The 22212-nt window shown below is 48.5% G+C and overlaps 2 protein-coding genes across 2 annotated transcripts; both read right to left on the bottom strand.

Annotated features, from left to right (window-relative positions):
• Positions 1-1114: 1114 nt before the first annotated feature.
• LOC114172398 lies at positions 1115-4834 on the bottom strand. Its single transcript, XM_028056889.1, has one exon. The coding sequence runs from the start codon at positions 4832-4834 to the stop codon at positions 1115-1117; it is 3720 nt and encodes a 1239-aa protein (XP_027912690.1).
• Positions 4835-14983: 10149 nt separating this feature from the next.
• Positions 14984-17719, bottom strand: LOC114172397. The gene has a single exon (XM_028056887.1). The coding sequence runs from the start codon at positions 17717-17719 to the stop codon at positions 14984-14986; it is 2736 nt and encodes a 911-aa protein (XP_027912688.1).
• Positions 17720-22212: the final 4493 nt, after the last annotated feature.

The following is a 22212-nucleotide window of genomic DNA, read 5'->3' as shown; positions in this document are numbered from 1 at the left end:
TGGTTTACAGCAGGCCGTGTATTCAGAACACGTGAAGGGTTTTGAGAAGGCCTTGAGGCAGGCGGAGTTTTTGTACAAGGAGGTGTCTGTCACCGACTGCCGTTTCAATGTGAACTTGGATATTTATGAGAACAAGATGTTAGACGTGGCGGAGATAAGCAAGCTGAAAGCCCTGGCCGAGGGGGAGGAGGCTGCGCGGGATGAGGAGGGGACCTTGGTGACAACTCCAGGGAACATTGGTGACGACCATGTGTCCAACGAGGACGGACTGGAGGAAGAGGCCGAGGCCGAGGTTGTTGGTGGTGGTGATGACGTAGCGGAGGAGTAGATGGTGTAGCGTAGGTTTTTATTTTTTGGGGGCGAGGACGCCGAAACTTTTTAAATGTTGTGACTATGGGCTGTGGGCCGTGAAAAACTGTTATTAGTTGGTACCTTTTTGTAAATTCGAAAGCGCCGTTGTGGGCTTGTATGGTGACTTGTTTTTGTAAATGAATGTTTAAGTTTTTATTCGTGTGCTGCTATGTGGTATGTTGCGATATTGCGTACATAATTGTTTATTTGTTCGCGCGCGTGTTTGGGTGATTTTATGGTAACGCGGTATGTTTAACTGTTAATTGGTTTGTCTAAGTAATCATAGTATGTTTTCGCTATCTGGCCTTTGCCGGTGTTGGTACTCGGCGTTGTTAGTGGTTGAGGGTGTTCGTTTTTATCTGCACTGGTCGGCATTTTTCGTAGCGGTTGAAACGCGATATTGTTTCGACTAGCAACCCTTATTGGGGCTGTTAAGAATTCTGATGGAGCTCGACCAGCGGCACTTAGAGTAGTGGCTGGGAATGTTAATGTTAGTATCGACCAGCGGCACTTAGAGTAGTGGCTGGGAATGTTATTTTTAATATCGACCAGCGGCACTTAGAGTAGTGGCTGGGAAAGTTAGCTTTGATATCGACCAGCGGCACTTAGAGTAGTGGCTGGGAGTTGCAGCAGGACAATCTTGAGTAACGGATGTCTTGTGATATATTGGTGGATGGATGCCTCGTTAAAACCTTCCTGGCCAAAACCCTCCTTAGGGAAAAATGCTAGGGGAGGAAAGAGTACATCCAATTACAAGCAATTTCTAACTAAAGTAAAACTTTAAATGAGAAATATTCCAAGTGCTGGGCAGTGGCTTCCCGGAAAGCTCCTCGAGACGATATGCGCCTTTGCCGACATTTTCTAGTACACGGAAAGGACCGTCCCAGTTTGGTGAAAATTTTCCCTCGTGTTTCCGTGCTTTACTGGCCGCCATCCTCCAGACTAAGTCGCCCTTATGGAGAGAGCGCGACTTGAGTTTGGAGTTGTATCTTCGAGCGGCTCTAAGCTTTGCTGCAAGGTCTTGGATACGTGCTTTTTCCCGCTTTTCGTACAGGAGGTCGAGATGGGTGTTCATACAAGCGTTGTTGGATTGTGGGTTGTGGTGTGACTGGCGGAGGGAAGGTTGGCCGATTTCTACGGGAATCATGGCGTCGGTCCCGTAGACGAGGGTGTATGGTGCTTCGTGGGTTGATGACTGGGGTGTGCATCTGTATGCCCAAAGTACTTCGAGAAGCTCGTCCGGCCACTTCCCCTTTGCTCCGTCCAGTCGTTTCTTAAGATGGCCGAGGATGACCTTGTTGGCAGCTTCTGCTTGGCCGTTTGTTTGGGGGTGCTCGACGGAACTGGTGATGTGTGTGATTTTCAAGTTACGATAGAACTCGCCGAGGCTTTTGTCTATGAATTGGCGGCCGTTATCAGTTATGATGGTGTGAGGGATACCGTAACGGCAGATGATGTTCTTCCAGACGAACCGCTGCACCTGGTTGGCGGTTATAGTGGCGAGGGGTTCAGCTTCGATCCACTTGGAGAAGTAATCCACTGCGACAAGTAGGAACTTCACTTGACCTTTGCCTGGTGCGAAGGGTCCGACTATGTCCATTCCCCACTTGGAGAAGGGCCATGGTGAGGATACCTGGTGGAGCTCTTCCTGGGGTATGCGTGTTACGGGGCCGTGCTTTTGACACTGGATACATTTGTTAGTGTGCGCGGTGCAATCTCCCTCCATTGTTGGCCAGTAGTAGCCGGCTCGCAATATCCTGGCCGCTATGGTTTTGGGGCCTGAGTGATAGCCACAAACTCCTTGGTGTATTTCTTGCATGACATATTTGGCCTGTTGACGTGTGATGCACTTGAGCAGGGGTCTGCTGAAGCCCCTTCTGAACAATTCACCTTCGACTAAAGTATAGCGTGCCGCTTTTCGGGCCCACCCTTTGTCTTCGTTTGCTGGGGTCGTCCCTTCTATTAGGTACCTGACAAGAGGTTCCATCCAGGTGCCGGCTGTGGTAACGCTGAGGCATTGGTTATTCTGTTCGATGGAGGGGATGCTCAGGGTGTGCTGCAACAGTGACTTGTATTGTCCCTTCTTCTTAGTGCTAGCGAGCTTGGAGAGGATGTCGGCTCTGGTATTGTTGCATCGAGGGACATGTTCAATTCTGAAGGCCTCGAAGTGTTCAACTAGGGCGGTTACCGTGTGGTAGTATTGCAAGAGCATGGTGTCTTTGACTTGATAGTCGCCGTTGAGGTGCCCCACTGTGAGCTTGGAGTCTGTTTTGCAGAGTAGTTTCCTAGCGCCAACGTCGCGCGCTAGATTGAGGCCGGCTATTATAGCTTCGTACTCTGCCTGATTGTTCGAGGTTTTGAAATTGAAGCGCAGGGATTGTTCAATAACGATGTCGCCGGGGCCTTCCAATACTATTCCGGCGCCGGCACCTTGGGGATTCGAAGAGCCGTCTACATGCATGGTCCACCAAAGGTCTGGGGTGGGTGGTTGGTTTTGAAGGTCATTGGTGAAGTCTGCCAAGCATTGTGCTTTTATGGGTCCGTGTGGCTCATATTGGATGTTGAATTCTGATAACTCGATGGCCCACGACGATAGTCGTCCTGCCAGATCCGGCTTCTGAAGGATTTTCTGCACAGGGTGGTCGGTTCTGACGATTACTGTGTGGGATTGGAAGTACGGGCGCAGTCGTCGTGCGGCAGTTACCAGTGCAAGGGCTACCTTTTCTATCATCTGGTACCGTGTTTCCGTGTCTTGGAGGATCCGGCTGGTGAAATAAATGGGTTGTTGGGTGTTGTCTTTCTCTTGGACGAGGGCGGAGCTGAGTGCGCTCGCGGATGTTGCTATGTACATTATAAGGGGTAGGTTGAGGTCTGGTTTGGTGAGAATTGGGGGTGTGGTGAGCAGCTGTTTCAAAGTGGTGAAGTTATGTTCGCAGGTTTCATCCCAGACGAACCGGGCGGACTTTTTTAGCAATTTGATCATTGGTTTGGTTTGATCGGCCAACTTGGGGAGGAATCGTGAGATGGCGGTTAACCTGCCAACCAGGCGTTGCACCTCTTTGATATTTGTGGGACTTCTCATGTCGATTATTGCTTGACATTTTTCAGGGTTTGCCTCGATCCCTCGCTGGGTGAGCATGAAACCGAGGAATTTGCCACCGTCAACTCCGAAGGTGCATTTCTCGGGGTTGAATCTGATGTTATATGTGCGCAGGGCTTTGAAGACTTCGGCCAAGTCTGTGGAGTGCTGCTTGGGGTTGGGGGATTTTACGATGATATCGTCAACGTAGACCTCCACCGTCCGTCCGAGGAATGGCTGAAAGACCCTATCCATAAGGCGTTGGTATGTCGCCCCGGCGTTTTTCAGGCCAAAGGGCATAACCTTATAGAAAAGGTTGGCCTCTTCTGTGATGAAAGCAGTTTTAAGCTTGTCTTTATCAGCCATGGGTATCTGGTTGTAGCCAGAATAGGCATCAAGGAAACTAAGTACTGCGTGCCCTGCGGCCCCATCGACGAGTCTGTCAATGCTGGGGAGTGGGTATGCGTCTCGCGGGCATGCTTTGTTGAGGTCTGTGTAGTCGACGCACATCCGCCACTTACTGTTGGGTTTCTTCACGAGCACCACATTTGCTAGCCAGGTTGTGTACTGCGCTTCGCCGATGAAGCCAGCTTGCTTTAGTTTTTTAGCTTCTTCAATTGCTGCTTGCCTCCTGCCTTCGCTGAGCTTCCTCTTTTTCTGGGAGACAGGTTTGGCGTTAGGGAAGACAGACAACCGGTGGGAGGCCACCTTGGGGTGTACGCCAGGGAGATCTGCTGCGGACCAAGCGAAGAGGTCGGCGTTCTTTTTGAGGATGTGTTCGATGTGATGTGCTTCATTTTCAGGGATGGTGGTGCCTATTTGGAGGAATTGGTTTGGCTGCTCTAGGGGGAGTTGTCGTATGCCCCCGACAGGCTCGACTCTGGCTTCGGAGGTCATTCTGGGATCTAGGTCGTCTCCTGCTAAGGTTGCTCCTGTTTTGGAATGCTCGATGTTGTGGGTTGCCAAGGGTGGGTGGGGGAGTTTTAGGCTTGCCATATAACATTCCCTTGCGGCGCGCTGGTCGCCGTGTATCGTGATTATATCGCCTTGCGGGGATGGGAATTTCATGGCGAGGTGCGGGGTGGACACGATGGCTCCTAAGGCATTTATGGATGGTCTTCCCAAAAGTACGTTGTAGGATGTATGGGCCTCCACGACCAGGTAGCGGATGGGTATGGTCTTTGTTTGTCTTCCTTCTCCAAAGGTGGTATGGAGGTCGATGTATCCCTTGGTTGGGACCCTTTCGCCTGAAAATCCGTATATGGGTTCATCATGGGGGGTGAGGTCGGCTGGTGGTATTTGCAGCTTGTTGAAAGTTTTCCAATATAAGATATCTACGGAGCTTCCTTGGTCGATGAGTACTTTTTTGACTGCAAAGCTTTCTACTTCTATGGTTATGACCATAGGGTCGTCTTGACTGGGATCGGTAGCTTGAAAATCTGCGTCTGAAAACGTGATGGGCGGCATTCTTCTTATCGTCCTGCCGGATACAGCATGTACTGATCGGACAGCCCTTAGGTGTTTCTTTCTGGAAGAGGACGAGCTTCCTCCTCCGGCGAACCCTCCAGATATGGTGTTGATCGTCCCGCGTAGGGGTGGTCTATCGTCAGTTCTTCTGGGTGGCGGTTGTGTTGTTGTTCTTTGTTCTGTGTGTTGGGTTCTCGCAGGTTCCATTCTTGGTTCCCTGCATTCAGTCCGCCGGTCTGGTCGCCGTTCAACTCGTCTATTATCGTTCCTCCCGTGCCGGGATCTGGGTGTGCCTTCCCCCGTTTCCCTTATGTAATGCTTGAGGTGTCCGGCCCGCACAAGTTCTTCTATCTTGTCCCTTAAGGTGTCACATTCATCAGTTGTATGGCCGTTGTTGCGATGGTAATGGCAGTATTTACTTAGGTCCGCGTTAGGTGGATTTTGGTACTTTCTAGGTGGGGGGATGAGTTCAGCTTGCAGGACCTCGTCTAGTATGCGAGATCGGGGTGCATTCAAGGGGGCATAGTTGGAGAACTTGGCAGGTCTTCGCTCCGTAGGACGGTTTCGTTCGCGCGCGGGGGGGGGGGGGGTCTTTGACAGGCTTTCTGGTGTCTGTTTGGGCTAGGGGAGTCTGAGCATTGTTTTGGTACCGTCTCATGTCTTCGACCCTGATAAACATGGCCGCCCTTTTCCTAAGTTCCTGCATGCTTAAGGGGGGCGCATTGCTAATTCATCAGCGAAGGGTCCTGGTTGGAGAGAGGTCATCATGTACATTAATATGAGGTTGGGGGTTAAGTCTTTGATTTTCATGGCGATGGCGCCGAATCTGTCAATAAAAACTTGGAGAGGCTCCCCCTCTTCCTGCCTAAGATTGAGGAGGGCAATTGTAGTGAGGTCATGGCGGCGGCTTGTGTCAAACTGAGTGGTGAAGGTGGTGGCAAGCGTGGTGAAGGAATCAATGGTGTAGGAAGGAAGACTCATGAACCACTCCAGAGCTGACCCCCAGAGCGCTACCGAAAACGACTTACACAGGACGGCATCGTCCGCAGAATACAAGCCTACCTGATTGGTGTAGATGGATATGAATTCGTCTGGGTCTGTTGTGCCGTCGTATGTCACAGTGGGTGCCTTCCACTTATTTGGTAGGGGGGTCTCTGTGATCCCATCTATGAAGGGGTGGCGGCGATTTCTCTTTGAGGCGAATGAACTATAGTTACCGCCTGTTGTTGGTGCGGTGGGTCTGTACTCGCTTTCATCTTCAGTTGGAGGGATGTCAACCCTTGACTGGGGGTGGGGGGCTACTCTTGAGTTTGGGGGAAACTCTCCCCTCGACCGAGGTTGGCCAGGTTCCTCGGTTGCTTGGTCTGCTTCTATTTTCTGCCTGAGGCGAGAATTTTCTTCTCTCAACGCTTCCATCTCATCCGCGTTTCTTTTCTTGTATTCTGCGAATTCTTGCTGCATCCTGGCTTGGGCTTCCAGGATGCGGGAAATCTCCGATGCTGGTCCGGGGTCCCCAACTTCAGCAGTTGGGACCACGGGGGGGACGTCTGCTGTTCTGCTTCTCGTGGAAACCATCTTGCTTCCTCGGGCGGTTGCCTTAGACTTGTGAAGTACTCTCGGGCCCCACGGTGGGCGCCAGATGTTCTTACAGGACCAGAGGTTGTAATTCACAAGTCACTCAAGGGCTTCGGAAGGCTGATCTCGGCTGTTCTTCTTCTTCTACTTCAAGGGGATTCAAGGGGCAGAGCAGGGGACCTGCAAAAGATACTCCGATGCCTAAGTCAGCACAGGTGATGTCAGAGTATCAGAATAATTTAATGCGTAATCAATGCATGGAACAGTGTGCTATTTATAGTTTTTTACCTGTGGGTCCTACCTATGATGGGCTTCCTGGCCCAACATTCCCCTTTTTGGCTATTCTTGGATCCAGTGCTTGGAAGGGAAATTACCAGGGGGTCCTTCAGGGGGAGGCGGTCCTCGGTATTCGGTCATGCGGATCTTTATGGGTGGATGGTTTCGCATTGTCGGCTGAAAGGGTTGCGTCACACATCTTGTGTAACTACGCCTTGCGACGCGGGGCAGGCGGCCATAGTAGTGGTTGCCGATGGCCGCGTAGCTTGTAAGATTGTTCTCTGTGAGTATGCGGTCTACGGTTCTTCCGAGGGCCGTGCTCTTCTGAGAGGGTGCTTGGTGTGAGGTGTGGTTGGGGGAATCCTTCATAGCGGAAGATGACGTGGCGGCCGTCGGCCTTGCGAGGTGCTTCATGAGCCAGAGGGGGCTCGGTTGGGGTAAGCGGCTGGCGGGTGAGCCTGATGCCGTGTACCTGAAATGGGTCGTCGCCTCGCTGGGTGCATCATGAGCCAGAGGGGGCTTTGTTGGGGTAAGCGGCTGGCGGGTGAGCCTGGTGCCGTGTACCTGGACTGGGACAGTTTATTTTCTGAATAACACTCAGCTTGCCTTCGTTGATGAAAATGGTTCAACTTACATAGGAGCTTTAACCATCAGAATTACAAAAGACACATAAATTTCAATATCATCCCGCTTAAAGCTATTAATTAATGATCCACTCAAGCTAATAACGATCCGCTACTTAATGGTTGATTGTAACTGAATTTAAGGCTACCAAAAGTCATCCACAAACTTTGAGCAAAGGTCTTCCTGATCTTCCAAAGGTTTGTTCTTAAGTTGGCATACAGACCCTTATTTCAACTGAAGATAACGCAAAACTAAAGCCCATTAATTGGTTGAGCACAAACACAATTTAGTCAGCCAATTTTACAAAGCATTGGGCCCTTATTTAAATAAAAGAAACTGCATCAACACGGCTCATTAGTCTTCCTCCATTTGACCCATATGCAATTCAAATCATACCCTCCTTCTTCGAGAAGATATGTCCCGAATCTTAAGACACTAGTTTTAATATAAGTTTATTACGATCTCGTGAAGGACTTTTATTTTTTCACAAGTTGAAACTAATTCTCTTCCTCCAGGATCAAATTCGACTTGATATTTGTTACTTTCCAATGGTTGCAATCCGTCGATAACATTTCTTGGCAACAGTACCCCACCTTGATATGTAACAATAAATAATTCCATGCATTGTGTTTGACGAATTTGCTTCTGATCGACGGACCAAATGCATAATAAAGCACTATGAACAAGCTTCCTTTTTAGACATGGAAGTTGGTGTGTTTCATTCACATGCTTATCCTTTTGTTCCTGTAAAATGACATCACAAACTGTAGAAGAAAAAGCATTGACGAATAAACTTTCTCTACTTCCATTTCTTTTTCTTTATTTTCCCTTCCTTCTGCAGTTTATATTACTTCTTGTTCTATTCTTTCTTTTTCTGTTTTCTCCTTCAGCCTACGTTGATCCTTACTGACTTGTCTTGGTGTCATAAATTTCTACTTCTTTTGATGTCCCTCATGCCTCAAATAACGGGAACGTTCATCAAGATGGAGTGTTTTAAAACGAAGCCATGCCCATCCCAAAAGAAGATGACAAGAGTCCATGGGAGCAATATCACATAATACTTCTTTCACACATTTCCATGTACTGAATTTGATGCATGCTTGATTGAGATGAAAGGTTGCTGGTAACTGGAGTTTCTCCACCGATCTTTAGCTCACAACATTGTTTTCGCTTCCGTAATCGAATGCAACTAAAACATGGATGGCCTTCGGTGAAACACTTTGTATAATAAACTTCCTTTTCTATTCCAAATCTAGATAGCCAGGCTCTGAATACCAAATGATGTGAATCCACAAGGTTCGATTCGTTTAACTGATCTATCATTGTTGGAATGCTAACAAGAAAGAGATTTGAGAAATTATTTAAAACGAGAAAGTGGAAACATAAAAGAAGATGGAACGAAAATTGATAGACATCACACTTCCAAGAATGGAAGATAAGCCTAAGAGTTGAGACACACAAAGGGATAAAGGATCTTGGATTAAACTCATGGATTCTTGAATCACTCAATAACTTAGGAGAATCATTCTCACTAAGATAGATGAGATAAAACTCGTTTATTTTCTGAATAACACTCAGCTTGCCTTCGTTGATGAAAATGGTTCAACTTACATAGGAGCTTTAACCATCAGAATTACAAAAACTTAGGAGAATCATTCTCACTAAGATAGATGAGATAAAACTCGTTTATGTTCTTACAGGACCAGAGGTTGTAATTCACGAGTCACTCAAGGGCTTCAGAAGGCTGATCTCGGCTGTTCTTCTTCTTCTACTTCAAGGGGATTCAGGGGGCGGAGTAGGGGACCTGCAAAAGATACTCCGATGCCTAAGTCAGCACAGGTGATGTCAGAGTATCAGAATAATTTAATGCGTAATCAATGCATGGAACAGTGTGCTATTTATAGTTTTTTACCTGTGGGTCCTACCTATGATGGGCTTCCTGGCCCAACATTCCCCTTTTTGGCTATTCTTGGATCCAGTGTTTGGAAAGGAAATTACTAGGGGGTCCTTAAGGGGGAGGCGGTCCTCGGTATTCGGTCATGCGGATCTTTATGGGTGGATGGTTTCGCATTGTCGGCTGAAAGGGTTGCGTCACACATCTTGTGTAACTACGCCTTGCGACGTGGGGCAGGCGGCCATAGTAGTGGTTACCGATGGCCGCGTAGCTTGTAAGATTGTTCTCTGTGAGTATGCGGTCTACGGTTCTTCCGAGGGCCGTGCTCTTCTGAGAGGGTGCTTGGTGTGAGGTGTGGTTGGGGGAATCCTTCATAGCGGAAGATGACGTGGCGGCCGTCGGCCTTGCAAGGTGCTTCATGAGCTAGAGGGGGCTTTGTTGGGGTAAGCGGCTGGCGGGTGAGCCTGATGCCGTGTACCTGAAATGGGTCGTCGCCTCGCTGGGTGCATCATGAGCCAGAGGGGGCTTTGTTGGGGTAAGCGGCTGGCGGGTGAGCCTGGTGCCGTGTACCTGGACTGGGACATCAGCCTCCCAGTCTTGAGGAAGCAAAGTGACGTAGAGACTAGTCGGATGGCGGCGTTTTTGCAATTTTCATTGGTGGATTGAGGCTGTGTACTTATGGTCATACCATCCTCCCAGTCTTGAGGAAGCGAAGTGACGTAGAGACTAGTCGGATGGCGGCTTTTTTGCAATTTTCATTGGTGGATTGAGGCTGTGTACTTATGGTCATACCAGCCTCCCAGTCTTGAGGAAGCGAAGTGACGTAGAGACTAGTCGGATGGCGGCGTTTTTGCAGGAGGGGCCAAATAATTTGGTGGGTTGGTTGAGTGGTGATTTGGTGGTGTCAGTGGGGTACTGCAGGATGTCAGGGTGCATTGAAGTGATGTGACATTTGGGTTGTACTGTTTGGCGTCAGGTTGCGCGTTTCGAAGTGGTTTGGGCTTGGGCTTGCACTGTTTGGTGTGGAAACTGAAGGGGTGCGTGATTAGTATTTAAGGGTCTGTGGCTGGTAGGTGGTTCGCAGTTACAGTTTGCGCTTTGATTTGGTTAAGAGAGGTATCGGCTTTGAGCTTGGAGTTTCTCTCCTGAAGTGCCGTGCTGTTTGTGTAAAGGTATGTCGTCCTCTTCTCGTGGCTCTAATTCTGGGGAATCCGATGCGAGTTATGGGGAGTTACGGTTGGAGTTCCTTAGTAGCTCGTCGGAGTCGTTGCATGTGGAGGTGGAGCGCGAAGTGCGTGAAGATCCGCCTAGTGAGCATGCGGAGTCTTTGTGGCCGAAACGAAATGGGTACGGTTGGGTGGCCGAGGGTGTGAGGAATTGTTCGTCGAAATATAGATGGTCTCGACTGCTCAGGTCTTGGCTGAACAGCATATATCTCTTCGAACGAGGTTTTGATCCGGATAGTATGCATGTGGAGCGAGTTAGTGCCGTGGAGTGTGTTTGCCATGGTAGGGAAGGATCGGCGGCCGATTTCTTCTATGTATATTCGTGCATGTTTGTAAAGTTGCATGTTCGTCTTCCGTTTGACGACTTCACAATGGGCGTCCTTCGGCTATTGAACGTGGCGCCTACCCAGCTCCATCCGAATAGCTGGGGTAGTTTGCAAGCCTTTAGGCTGTTGTGCAAGTCACTTATGTTGGAGCCAACTGCTGAGAGTTTTTTATATTTTTATCTGACTAGACCGAGAGAGCCGTGCAGCTGGGTTTCGCTTGTGGGGAGGCCGAAGAGCTGCGTGTTGGACGGCTTTACGCAGTCCTTCAAAAATTTCAAGGACGGATTCTTTCGTGTGAGAATGAAGGCAGGTGTGCAGCCGTGGTACTTGGAGGAGAGTGGTGTGGCAAGATTTCCACTTTATTGGACGGATTCGCCTACTAAATGGGATTTGATGACGAAGGAGGCATTAGATGTGGCCAGTAGGCGGGTGGTAGACGTGTTGGAGAGGTTGCCGCCTAGGGCCCCTGGGAAGTGGATTGTGTGTTGTTATTTGACCGACGACCCGGGGCAGGATGTTTGTGGTACGCTTCCTTGTAGCCATTCTGGTTCGCGTGTTGGACTAATCTGAATATGTTTCTTTTTTGCAGGGGTGATGGCCCATTATGCAAAAAAGGTGGGGGCTTCGGAGGATTTGTTTGCAAAGATTAGGGATCAGCTGGCGGCTTCTTCAAAGGGAGAGGGGTCTTCAAAGGCGCCGTTGTTGGCCGGTTCTATGGTAGAGACGGTGCGGCCTGCTGCGAAGCGTCCTACGGTGTCGAAGCTAAAAGGTGTGGGAAAGGATAGGAAGAGGCTTAGGGCGCTTGCCAAGACAGGTGGGGTTGCGGCGGGTGGTTCGAATAATCCAGATTTGGGGGGGTTCGAGAAAGCCAAGGTTCAGATGAGGAAGGGGGTAGAAATCAAGTTGACCGATCCGGAGGTTGCTATTGTAGAGGCCGCTGACCCAAATTTGCTTGTGAGGGCTTGGAATGAGTATATGTCGCGTGGGCTGGTGCTGGGAAGGCGGCTGTCGGCGATGATGCAGGAAGAGATCGCTGCTGGGGACAAGAAGAAATTGGCTGACGAGCTGGCCGCGTTGAAGGTGCAGGTAGAGCGCGATCAGCAGAGCTGGGATGATGAGAAGAGGAAGTTGGAGGCTGAGGTGAAGAAGTTGAAGGTTGGGGTGTTGGCTGCGGAGAAGAAGTTGAAGTTGAAGCAAGTGGAGGTGGATGAGCTGCAGGCGAGGAGGAAAGCTGAATCTGAGGAGGCGGCGGACGAGATCAGTGGTTTACAGCAGGCCGTGTATTCAGAACACGTGAAGGGTTTTGAGAAGGCCTTGAGGCAGGCGGAGTTTTTGTACAAGGAGGTGTCTGTCACCGACTGCCGTTTCAATGTGAACTTGGATATTTATGAGAACAAGATGTTAGACGTGGCGGAGATAAGCAAGCTGAAAGCCCTGGCCGAGGGGGAGGAGGCTGCGCGGGATGAGGAGGGGACCTTGGTGACAACTCCAGGGAACATTGGTGACGACCATGTGTCCAACGAGGACGGACTGGAGGAAGAGGCCGAGGCCGAGGTTGTTGGTGGTGGTGATGACGTAGCGGAGGAGTAGATGGTGTAGCGTAGGTTTTTATTTTTTGGGGGCGAGGACGCCGAAACTTTTTAAATGTTGTGACTATGGGCTGTGGGCCGTGAAAAACTGTTATTAGTTGGTACCTTTTTGTAAATTCGAAAGCGCCGTTGTGGGCTTGTATGGTGACTTGTTTTTGTAAATGAATGTTTAAGTTTTTATTCGTGTGCTGCTATGTGGTATGTTGCGATATTGCGTACATAATTGATTATTTGTTCGCGCGCGTGTTTGGGTGATTTTATGGTAACGCGGTATGTTTAACTGTTAATTGGTTTGTCTAAGTAATCATAGTATGTTTTCGCTATCTGGCCTTTGCCGGTGTTGGTACTCGGCGTTGTTAGTGGTTGAGGGTGTTCGTTTTTATCTGCACTGGTCGGCATTTTTCGTAGCGGTTGAAACGCGATATTGTTTCGACTAGCAACCCTTATTGGGGCTGTTAAGAATTCTGATGGAGCTCGACCAGCGGCTTGGGGATATTAATTGTGATCGACCAGCGGCACTTAGAGTAGTGGCTGGGAATGTTAATGTTAGTATCGACCAGCGGCACTTAGAGTAGTGGCTGGGAATGTTATTTTTAATATCGACCAGCGGCACTTAGAGTAGTGGCTGGGAAAGTTAGCTTTGATATCGACCAGCGGCACTTAGAGTAGTGGCTGGGAGTTGCAGCAGGACAATCTTGAGTAACGGATGTCTTGTGATATATTGGTGGATGGATGCCTCGTTAAAACCTTCCTGGCCAAAACCCTCCTTAGGGAAAAATGCTAGGGGAGGAAAGAGTACATCCAATTACAAGCAATTTCTAACTAAAGTAAAACTTTAAATGAGAAATATTCCAAGTGCTGGGCAGTGGCTTCCTGGAAAGCTCCTCGAGACGATATGCGCCTTTGCCGACATTTTCTAGTACACGGAAAGGACCGTCCCAGTTTGGTGAAAATTTTCCCTCGTGTTTCCGTGCTTTACTGGCCATCCTCCAGACTAAGTCGCCCTTATGGAGAGAGCGCGACTTGAGTTTGGAGTTGTATCTTCGAGCGGCTCTAAGCTTTGCTGCAAGGTCTTGGATACGTGCTTTTTCCCGCTTTTCGTACAGGAGGTCGAGATGGGTGTTCATACAAGCGTTGTTGGATTGTGGGTTGTGGTGTGACTGGCGGAGGGAAGGTTGGCCGATTTCTACGGGAATCATGGCGTCGGTCCCGTAGACGAGGGTGTATGGTGCTTCGTGGGTTGATGACTGGGGTGTGCATCTGTATGCCCAAAGTACTTCGAGAAGCTCGTCCGGCCACTTCCCCTTTGCTCCGTCCAGTCGTTTCTTAAGATGGCCGAGGATGACCTTGTTGGCAGCTTCTGCTTGGCCGTTTGTTTGGGGGTGCTCGACGGAACTGGTGATGTGTGTGATTTTCAAGTTACGATAGAACTCGCCGAGGCTTTTGTCTATGAATTGGCGGCCGTTATCAGTTATGATGGTGTGAGGGATACCGTAACGGCAGATGATGTTCTTCCAGACGAACCGCTGCACCTGGTTGGCGGTTATAGTGGCGAGGGGTTCAGCTTCGATCCACTTGGAGAAGTAATCCACTGCGACAAGTAGGAACTTCACTTGACCTTTGCCTGGTGCGAAGGGTCCGACTATGTCCATTCCCCACTTGGAGAAGGGCCATGGTGAGGATACCTGGTGGAGCTCTTCCTGGGGTATGCGTGTTACGGGGCCGTGCTTTTGACACTGGATACATTTGTTAGTGTGCGCGGTGCAATCTCCCTCCATTGTTGGCCAGTAGTAGCCGGCTCGCAATATCCTGGCCGCTATGGTTTTGGGGCCTGAGTGATAGCCACAAACTCCTTGGTGTATTTCTTGCATGACATATTTGGCCTGTTGACGTGTGATGCACTTGAGCAGGGGTCTGCTGAAGCCCCTTCTGAACAATTCACCTTCGACTAAAGTATAGCGTGCCGCTTTTCGGGCCCACCCTTTGTCTTCGTTTGCTGGGGTCGTCCCTTCTATTAGGTACCTGACAAGAGGTTCCATCCAGGTGCCGGCTGTGGTAACGCTGAGGCATTGGTTATTCTGTTCGATGGAGGGGATGCTCAGGGTGTGCTGCAACAGTGACTTGTATTGTCCCTTCTTCTTAGTGCTAGCGAGCTTGGAGAGGATGTCGGCTCTGGTATTGTTGCATCGAGGGACATGTTCAATTCTGAAGGCCTCGAAGTGTTCAACTAGGGCGGTTACCGTGTGGTAGTATTGCAAGAGCATGGTGTCTTTGACTTGATAGTCGCCGTTGAGGTGCCCCACTGTGAGCTTGGAGTCTGTTTTGCAGAGTAGTTTCCTAGCGCCAACGTCGCGCGCTAGATTGAGGCCGGCTATTATAGCTTCGTACTCTGCCTGATTGTTCGAGGTTTTGAAATTGAAGCGCAGGGATTGTTCAATAACGATGTCGCCGGGGCCTTCCAATACTATTCCGGCGCCGGCACCTTGGGGATTCGAAGAGCCGTCTACATGCATGGTCCACCAAAGGTCTGGGGTGGGTGGTTGGTTTTGAAGGTCATTGGTGAAGTCTGCCAAGCATTATGCTTTTATGGGTCCGTGTGGCTCATATTGGATGTTGAATTCTGATAACTCGATGGCCCACGACGATAGTCGTCCTGCCAGATCCGGCTTCTGAAGGATTTTCTGCACAGGGTGGTCGGTTCTGACGATTACTGTGTGGGATTGGAAGTACGGGCGCAGTCGTCGTGCGGCAGTTACCAGTGCAAGGGCTACCTTTTCTATCATCTGGTACCGTGTTTCCGTGTCTTGGAGGATCCGGCTGGTGAAATAAATGGGTTGTTGGGTGTTGTCTTTCTCTTGGACGAGGGCGGAGCTGAGTGCGCTCGCGGATGTTGCTATGTACATTATGAGGGGTAGGTTGAGGTCTGGTTTGGTGAGAATTGGGGGTGTGGTGAGCAGCTGTTTCAAAGTGGTGAAGTTATGTTCGCAGGTTTCATCCCAGACGAACCGGGCGGACTTTTTTAGCAATTTGATCATTGGTTTGGTTTGATCGGCCAACTTGGGGAGGAATCGTGAGATGGCGGTTAACCTGCCAACCAGGCGTTGCACCTCTTTGATATTTGTGGGACTTCTCATGTCGATTATTGCTTGACATTTTTCAGGGTTTGCCTCGATCCCTCGCTGGGTGAGCATGAAACCGAGGAATTTGCCACCGTCAACTCCGAAGGTGCATTTCTCGGGGTTGAATCTGATGTTATATGTGCGCAGGGCTTTGAAGACTTCGGCCAAGTCTGTGGAGTGCTGCTTGGGGTTGGGGGATTTTACGATGATATCGTCAACGTAGACCTCCACCGTCCGTCCGAGGAATGGCTGAAAGACCCTATCCATAAGGCGTTGGTATGTCGCCCCGGTGTTTTTCAGGCCAAAGGGCATAACCTTATAGAAAAGGTTGGCCTCTTCTGTGATGAAAGCAGTTTTAAGCTTGTCTTTATCAGCCATGGGTATCTGGTTGTAGCCAGAATAGGCATCAAGGAAACTAAGTACTGCGTGCCCTGCGGCCCCATCGACGAGTCTGTCAATGCTGGGGAGTGGGTATGCGTCTCGCGGGCATGCTTTGTTGAGGTCTGTGTAGTCGACGCACATCCGCCACTTACTGTTGGGTTTCTTCACGAGCACCACATTTGCTAGCCAGGTTGTGTACTGCGCTTCGCCGACGAAGCCAGCTTGCTTTAGTTTTTTAGCTTCTTCAATTGCTGCTTGCCTCCTGCCTTCGCCGAGCTTCCTCTTTTTCTGGGAGACAGGTTTGGCGTTAGGGAAGACAGACAACCGGTGGGAGGCCACCTTGGGGTGTACGCCAGGGAGATCTGCTGCGGACCAAGCGAAGAGGTCGGCGTTCTTTTTGAGGATGTGTTCGATGTGATGTGCTTCATTTTCAGGGATGGTGGTGCCTATTTGGAGGAATTGGTTTGGCTGCTCTAGGGGGAGTTGTCGTATGCCCCCGACAGGCTCGACTCTGGCTTCGGAGGTCATTCTGGGATCTAGGTCGTCTCCTGCTAAGGTTGCTCCTGTTTTGGAATGCTCGATGTTGTGGGTTGCCAAGGGTGGGTGGGGGAGTTTTAGGCTTGCCATATAACATTCCCTTGCGGCGCGCTGGTCGCCGTGTATCGTGATTATATCGCCTTGCGGGGATGGGAATTTCATGGCGAGGTGCGGGGTGGACACGATGGCTCCTAAGGCATTTATGGATGGTCTTCCCAAAAGTACGTTGTAGGATGTATGGGCCTCCACGACCAGGTAGCGGATGGGTATGGTCTTTGTTTGTCTTCCTTCTCCAAAGGTGGTATGGAGGTCGATGTATCCCTTGGTTGGGACCCTTTCGCCTGAAAATCCGTATATGGGTTCATCATGGGGGGTGAGGTCGGCTGGTGGTATTTGCAGCTTGTTGAAAGTTTTCCAATATAAGATATCTACGGAGCTTCCTTGGTCGATGAGTACTTTTTTGACTGCAAAGCTTTCTACTTCTATGGTTATGACCATAGGGTCGTCTTGACTGGGATCGGTAGCTTGAAAATCTGCGTCTGAAAACGTGATGGGCGGCATTCTTCTTATCGTCCTGCCGGATACAGCATGTACTGATCGGACAGCCCTTAGGTGTTTCTTTCTGGAAGAGGACGAGCTTCCTCCTCCGGCGAACCCTCCAGATATGGTGTTGATCGTCCCGCGTAGGGGTGGTCTATCGTCAGTTCTTCTGGGTGGCGGTTGTGTTGTTGTTCTTTGTTCTGTGTGTTGGGTTCTCGCAGGTTCCATTCTTGGTTCCCTGCATTCAGTCCGCCGGTCTGGTCGCCGTTCAACTCGTCTATTATCGTTCCTCCCGTGCCGGGATCTGGGTGTGCCTTCCCCCGTTTCCCTTATGTAATGCTTGAGGTGTCCGGCCCGCACAAGTTCTTCTATCTTGTCCCTTAAGGTGTCACATTCATCAGTTGTATGGCCGTTGTTGCGATGGTAATGGCAGTATTTACTTAGGTCCGCGTTAGGTGGATTTTGGTACTTTCTAGGTGGGGGGATGAGTTCAGCTTGCAGGACCTCGTCTAGTATGCGAGATCGGGGTGCATTCAAGGGGGCATAGTTGGAGAACTTGGCAGGTCTTCGCTCCGTAGGACGGTTTCGTTCGCGCGCGGGGGGGGGGGGGGGGGGGGGGTCTTTGACAGGCTTTCTGGTGTCTGTTTGGGCTAGGGGAGTCTGAGCATTGTTTTGGTACCGTCTCATGTCTTCGACCCTGATAAACATGGCCGCCCTTTTCCTAAGTTCCTGCATGCTTAAGGGGGGCGCATTGCTAATTCATCAGCGAAGGGTCCTGGTTGGAGAGAGGTCATCATGTACATTAATATGAGGTTGGGGGTTAAGTCTTTGATTTTCATGGCGATGGCGCCGAATCTGTCAATAAAAACTTGGAGAGGCTCCCCCTCTTCCTGCCTAAGATTGAGGAGGGCAATTGTAGTGAGGTCATGGCGGCGGCTTGTGTCAAACTGAGTGGTGAAGGTGGTGGCAAGCGTGGTGAAGGAATCAATGGTGTAGGAAGGAAGACTCATGAACCACTCCAGAGCTGACCCCCAGAGCGCTACCGAAAACGACTTACACAGGACGGCATCGTCCGCAGAATACAAGCCTACCTGATTGGTGTAGATGGATATGAATTCGTCTGGGTCTGTTGTGCCGTCGTATGTCACAGTGGGTGCCTTCCACTTATTTGGTAGGGGGGTCTCTGTGATCCCATCTATGAAGGGGTGGCGGCGATTTCTCTTTGAGGCGAATGAACTATAGTTACCGCCTGTTGTTGGTGCGGTGGGTCTGTACTCGCTTTCATCTTCAGTTGGAGGGATGTCAACCCTTGACTGGGGGTGGGGGGCTACTCTTGAGTTTGGGGGAAACTCTCCCCTCGACCGAGGTTGGCCAGGTTCCTCGGTTGCTTGGTCTGCTTCTATTTTCTGCCTGAGGCGAGAATTTTCTTCTCTCAACGCTTCCATCTCATCCGCGTTTCTTTTCTTGTATTCTGCGAATTCTTGCTGCATCCTGGCTTGGGCTTCCAGGATGCGGGAAATCTCCGATGCTGGTCCGGGGTCCCCAACTTCAGCAGTTGGGACCACGGGGGGGACGTCTGCTGTTCTGCTTCTCGTGGAAACCATCTTGCTTCCTCGGGCGGTTGCCTTAGACTTGTGAAGTACTCTCGGGCCCCACGGTGGGCGCCAGATGTTCTTACAGGACCAGAGGTTGTAATTCACGAGTCACTCAAGGGCTTCGGAAGGCTGATCTCGGCTGTTCTTCTTCTTCTACTTCAAGGGGATTCAAGGGGCAGAGCAGGGGACCTGCAAAAGATACTCCGATGCCTAAGTCAGCACAGGTGATGTCAGAGTATCAGAATAATTTAATGCGTAATCAATGCATGGAACAGTGTGCTATTTATAGTTTTTTACCTGTGGGTCCTACCTATGATGGGCTTCCTGGCCCAACATTCCCCTTTTTGGCTATTCTTGGATCCAGTGCTTGGAAGGGAAATTACCAGGGGGTCCTTCAGGGGGAGGCGGTCCTCGGTATTCGGTCATGCGGATCTTTATGGGTGGATGGTTTCGCATTGTCGGCTGAAAGGGTTGCGTCACACATCTTGTGTAACTACGCCTTGCGACGCGGGGCAGGCGGCCATAGTAGTGGTTGCCGATGGCCGCGTAGCTTGTAAGATTGTTCTCTGTGAGTATGCGGTCTACGGTTCTTCCGAGGGCCGTGCTCTTCTGAGAGGGTGCTTGGTGTGAGGTGTGGTTGGGGGAATCCTTCATAGCGGAAGATGACGTGGCGGCCGTCGGCCTTGCGAGGTGCTTCATGAGCCAGAGGGGGCTCGGTTGGGGTAAGCGGCTGGCGGGTGAGCCTGATGCCGTGTACCTGAAATGGGTCGTCGCCTCGCTGGGTGCATCATGAGCCAGAGGGGGCTTTGTTGGGGTAAGCGGCTGGCGGGTGAGCCTGGTGCCGTGTACCTGGACTGGGACAGTTTATTTTCTGAATAACACTCAGCTTGCCTTCGTTGATGAAAATGGTTCAACTTACATAGGAGCTTTAACCATCAGAATTACAAAAGACACATAAATTTCAATATCATCCCGCTTAAAGCTATTAATTAATGATCCACTCAAGCTAATAACGATCCGCTACTTAATGGTTGATTGTAACTGAATTTAAGGCTACCAAAAGTCATCCACAAACTTTGAGCAAAGGTCTTCCTGATCTTCCAAAGGTTTGTTCTTAAGTTGGCATACAGACCCTTATTTCAACTGAAGATAACGCAAAACTAAAGCCCATTAATTGGTTGAGCACAAACACAATTTAGTCAGCCAATTTTACAAAGCATTGGGCCCTTATTTAAATAAAAGAAACTGCATCAACACGGCGCATTAGTCTTCCTCCATTTGACCCATATGCAATTCAAATCATACCCTCCTTCTTCGAGAAGATATGTCCCGAATCTTAAGACACTAGTTTTAATATAAGTTTATTACGATCTCGTGAAGGACTTTTATTTTTTCACAAGTTGAAACTAATTCTCTTCCTCCAGGATCAAATTCGACTTGATATTTGTTACTTTCCAATGGTTGCAATCCGTCGATAACATTTCTTGGCAACAGTACCCCACCTTGATATGTAACAATAAATAATTCCATGCATTGTGTTTGACGAATTTGCTTCTGATCGACGGACCAAATGCATAATAAAGCACTATGAACAAGCTTCCATTTTAGACATGGAAGTTGGTGTGTTTCATTCACATGCTTATCCTTTTGTTCCTGTAAAATGACATCACAAACTGTAGAAGAAAAAGCATTGACGAATAAACTTTCTCTACTTCCATTTCTTTTTCTTTATTTTCCCTTCCTTCTGCAGTTTATATTACTTCTTGTTCTATTCTTTCTTTTTCTGTTTTCTCCTTCAGCCTACGTTGATCCTTACTGACTTGTCTTGGTGTCATAAATTTCTACTTCTTTTGATGTCCCTCATGCCTCAAATAACGGGAACGTTCATCAAGATGGAGTGTTTTAAAACGAAGCCATGCCCATCCCAAAAGAAGATGACAAGAGTCCATGGGAGCAATATCACATAATACTTCTTTCACACATTTCCATGTACTGAATTTGATGCATGCTTGATCGAGATGAAAGGTTGCTGGTAACTGGAGTTTCTCCACCGATCTTTAGCTCACAACATTGTTTTCGCTTCCGTAATCGAATGCAACTAAAACATGGATGGCCTTCGGTGAAACACTTTGTATAATAATCTTCCTTTTCTATTCCAAATCTAGATAGCCAGGCTCTGAATACCAAATGATGTGAATCCACAGGGTTCGATTCGTTTAACTGATCTATCATTGTTGGAATGCTAACAAGAAAGAGATTTGAGAAATTATTTAAAACGAGAAAGTGGAAACATAAAAGAAGATGGAACGAAAATTGATAGACATCACACTTCCAAGAATGGAAGATAAGCCTAAGAGTTGAGACACACAAAGGGATAAAGGATCTTGGATTAAACTCATGGATTCTTGAATCACTCAATAACTTAGGAGAATCATTCTCACTAAGATAGATGAGATAAAACTCGTTTATTTTCTGAATAACACTCAGCTTGCCTTCGTTGATGAAAATGGTTCAACTTACATAGGAGCTTTAACCATCAGAATTACAAAAGACACATAAATTTCAATATCATCCCGCTTAAAGCTATTAATTAATGATCCACTCAAGCTAATAACGATCCGCTACTTAATGGTTGATTGTAACTGAATTTAAGGCTACCAAAAGTCATCCACAAACTTTGAGCAAAGGTCTTCCTGATCTTCCAAAGGTTTGTTCTTAAGTTGGCATACAGACCCTTATTTCAACTGAAGATAACGCAAAACTAAAGCCCATTAATTGGTTGAGCACAAAACAATTTAGTCAGCCAATTGTACAAAGCATTGGGCCCTTATTTAAATAAAAGAAACTGCATCAACACGGCGCATTAGTCTTCCTCCATTTGACCCATATGCAATTCAAATCATACCCTCCTTCTTCGAGAAGATTTGTCCCGAATCTTAAGACACTAGTTTTAATATAAGTTTATTACGATCTCGTGAAGGACTTTTATTTTTTCACAAGTTGAAACTAATTCTCTTCCTCCAGGATCAAATTCGACTTGATATTTGTTACTTTCCAATGGTTGCAATCCGTCGATAACATTTCTTGGCAACAGTACCCCACCTTGATATGTAACAATAAATAATTCCATGCATTGTGTTTGACGAATTTGCTTCTGATCGACGGACCAAATGCATAATAAAGCACTATGAACAAGCTTCCATTTTAGACATGGAAGTTGGTGTGTTTCATTCACATGCTTATCCTTTTGTTCCTGTAAAATGACATCACAAACTGTAGAAGAAAAAGCATTGACGAATAAACTTTCTCTACTTCCATTTCTTTTTCTTTATTTTCCCTTCCTTCTGCAGTTTATATTACTTCTTGTTCTATTCTTTCTTTTTCTGTTTTCTCCTTCAGCCTACGTTGATCCTTACTGACTTGTCTTGGTGTCATAAATTTCTACTTCTTTTGATGTCCCTCATGCCTCAAATAGCGGGAACGTTCATCAAGATGGAGTGTTTTAAAACGAAGCCATGCCCATCCCAAAAGAAGATGACAAGAGTCCATGGGAGCAATATCACATAATACTTCTTTCACACATTTCCATGTACTGAATTTGATCATGCTTGATCGAGATGAAAGGTTGCTGGT

This window comes from Vigna unguiculata, unplaced genomic scaffold, assembly GCF_004118075.2.
Source record: "Vigna unguiculata cultivar IT97K-499-35 unplaced genomic scaffold, ASM411807v1 contig_54, whole genome shotgun sequence".
NCBI classification, from domain to species: Eukaryota; Viridiplantae; Streptophyta; class Magnoliopsida; order Fabales; family Fabaceae; genus Vigna; species Vigna unguiculata.
Note: the sequence above shows the minus strand (reverse complement) of the source record. Positions and strands in the feature narration are given on the sequence as shown.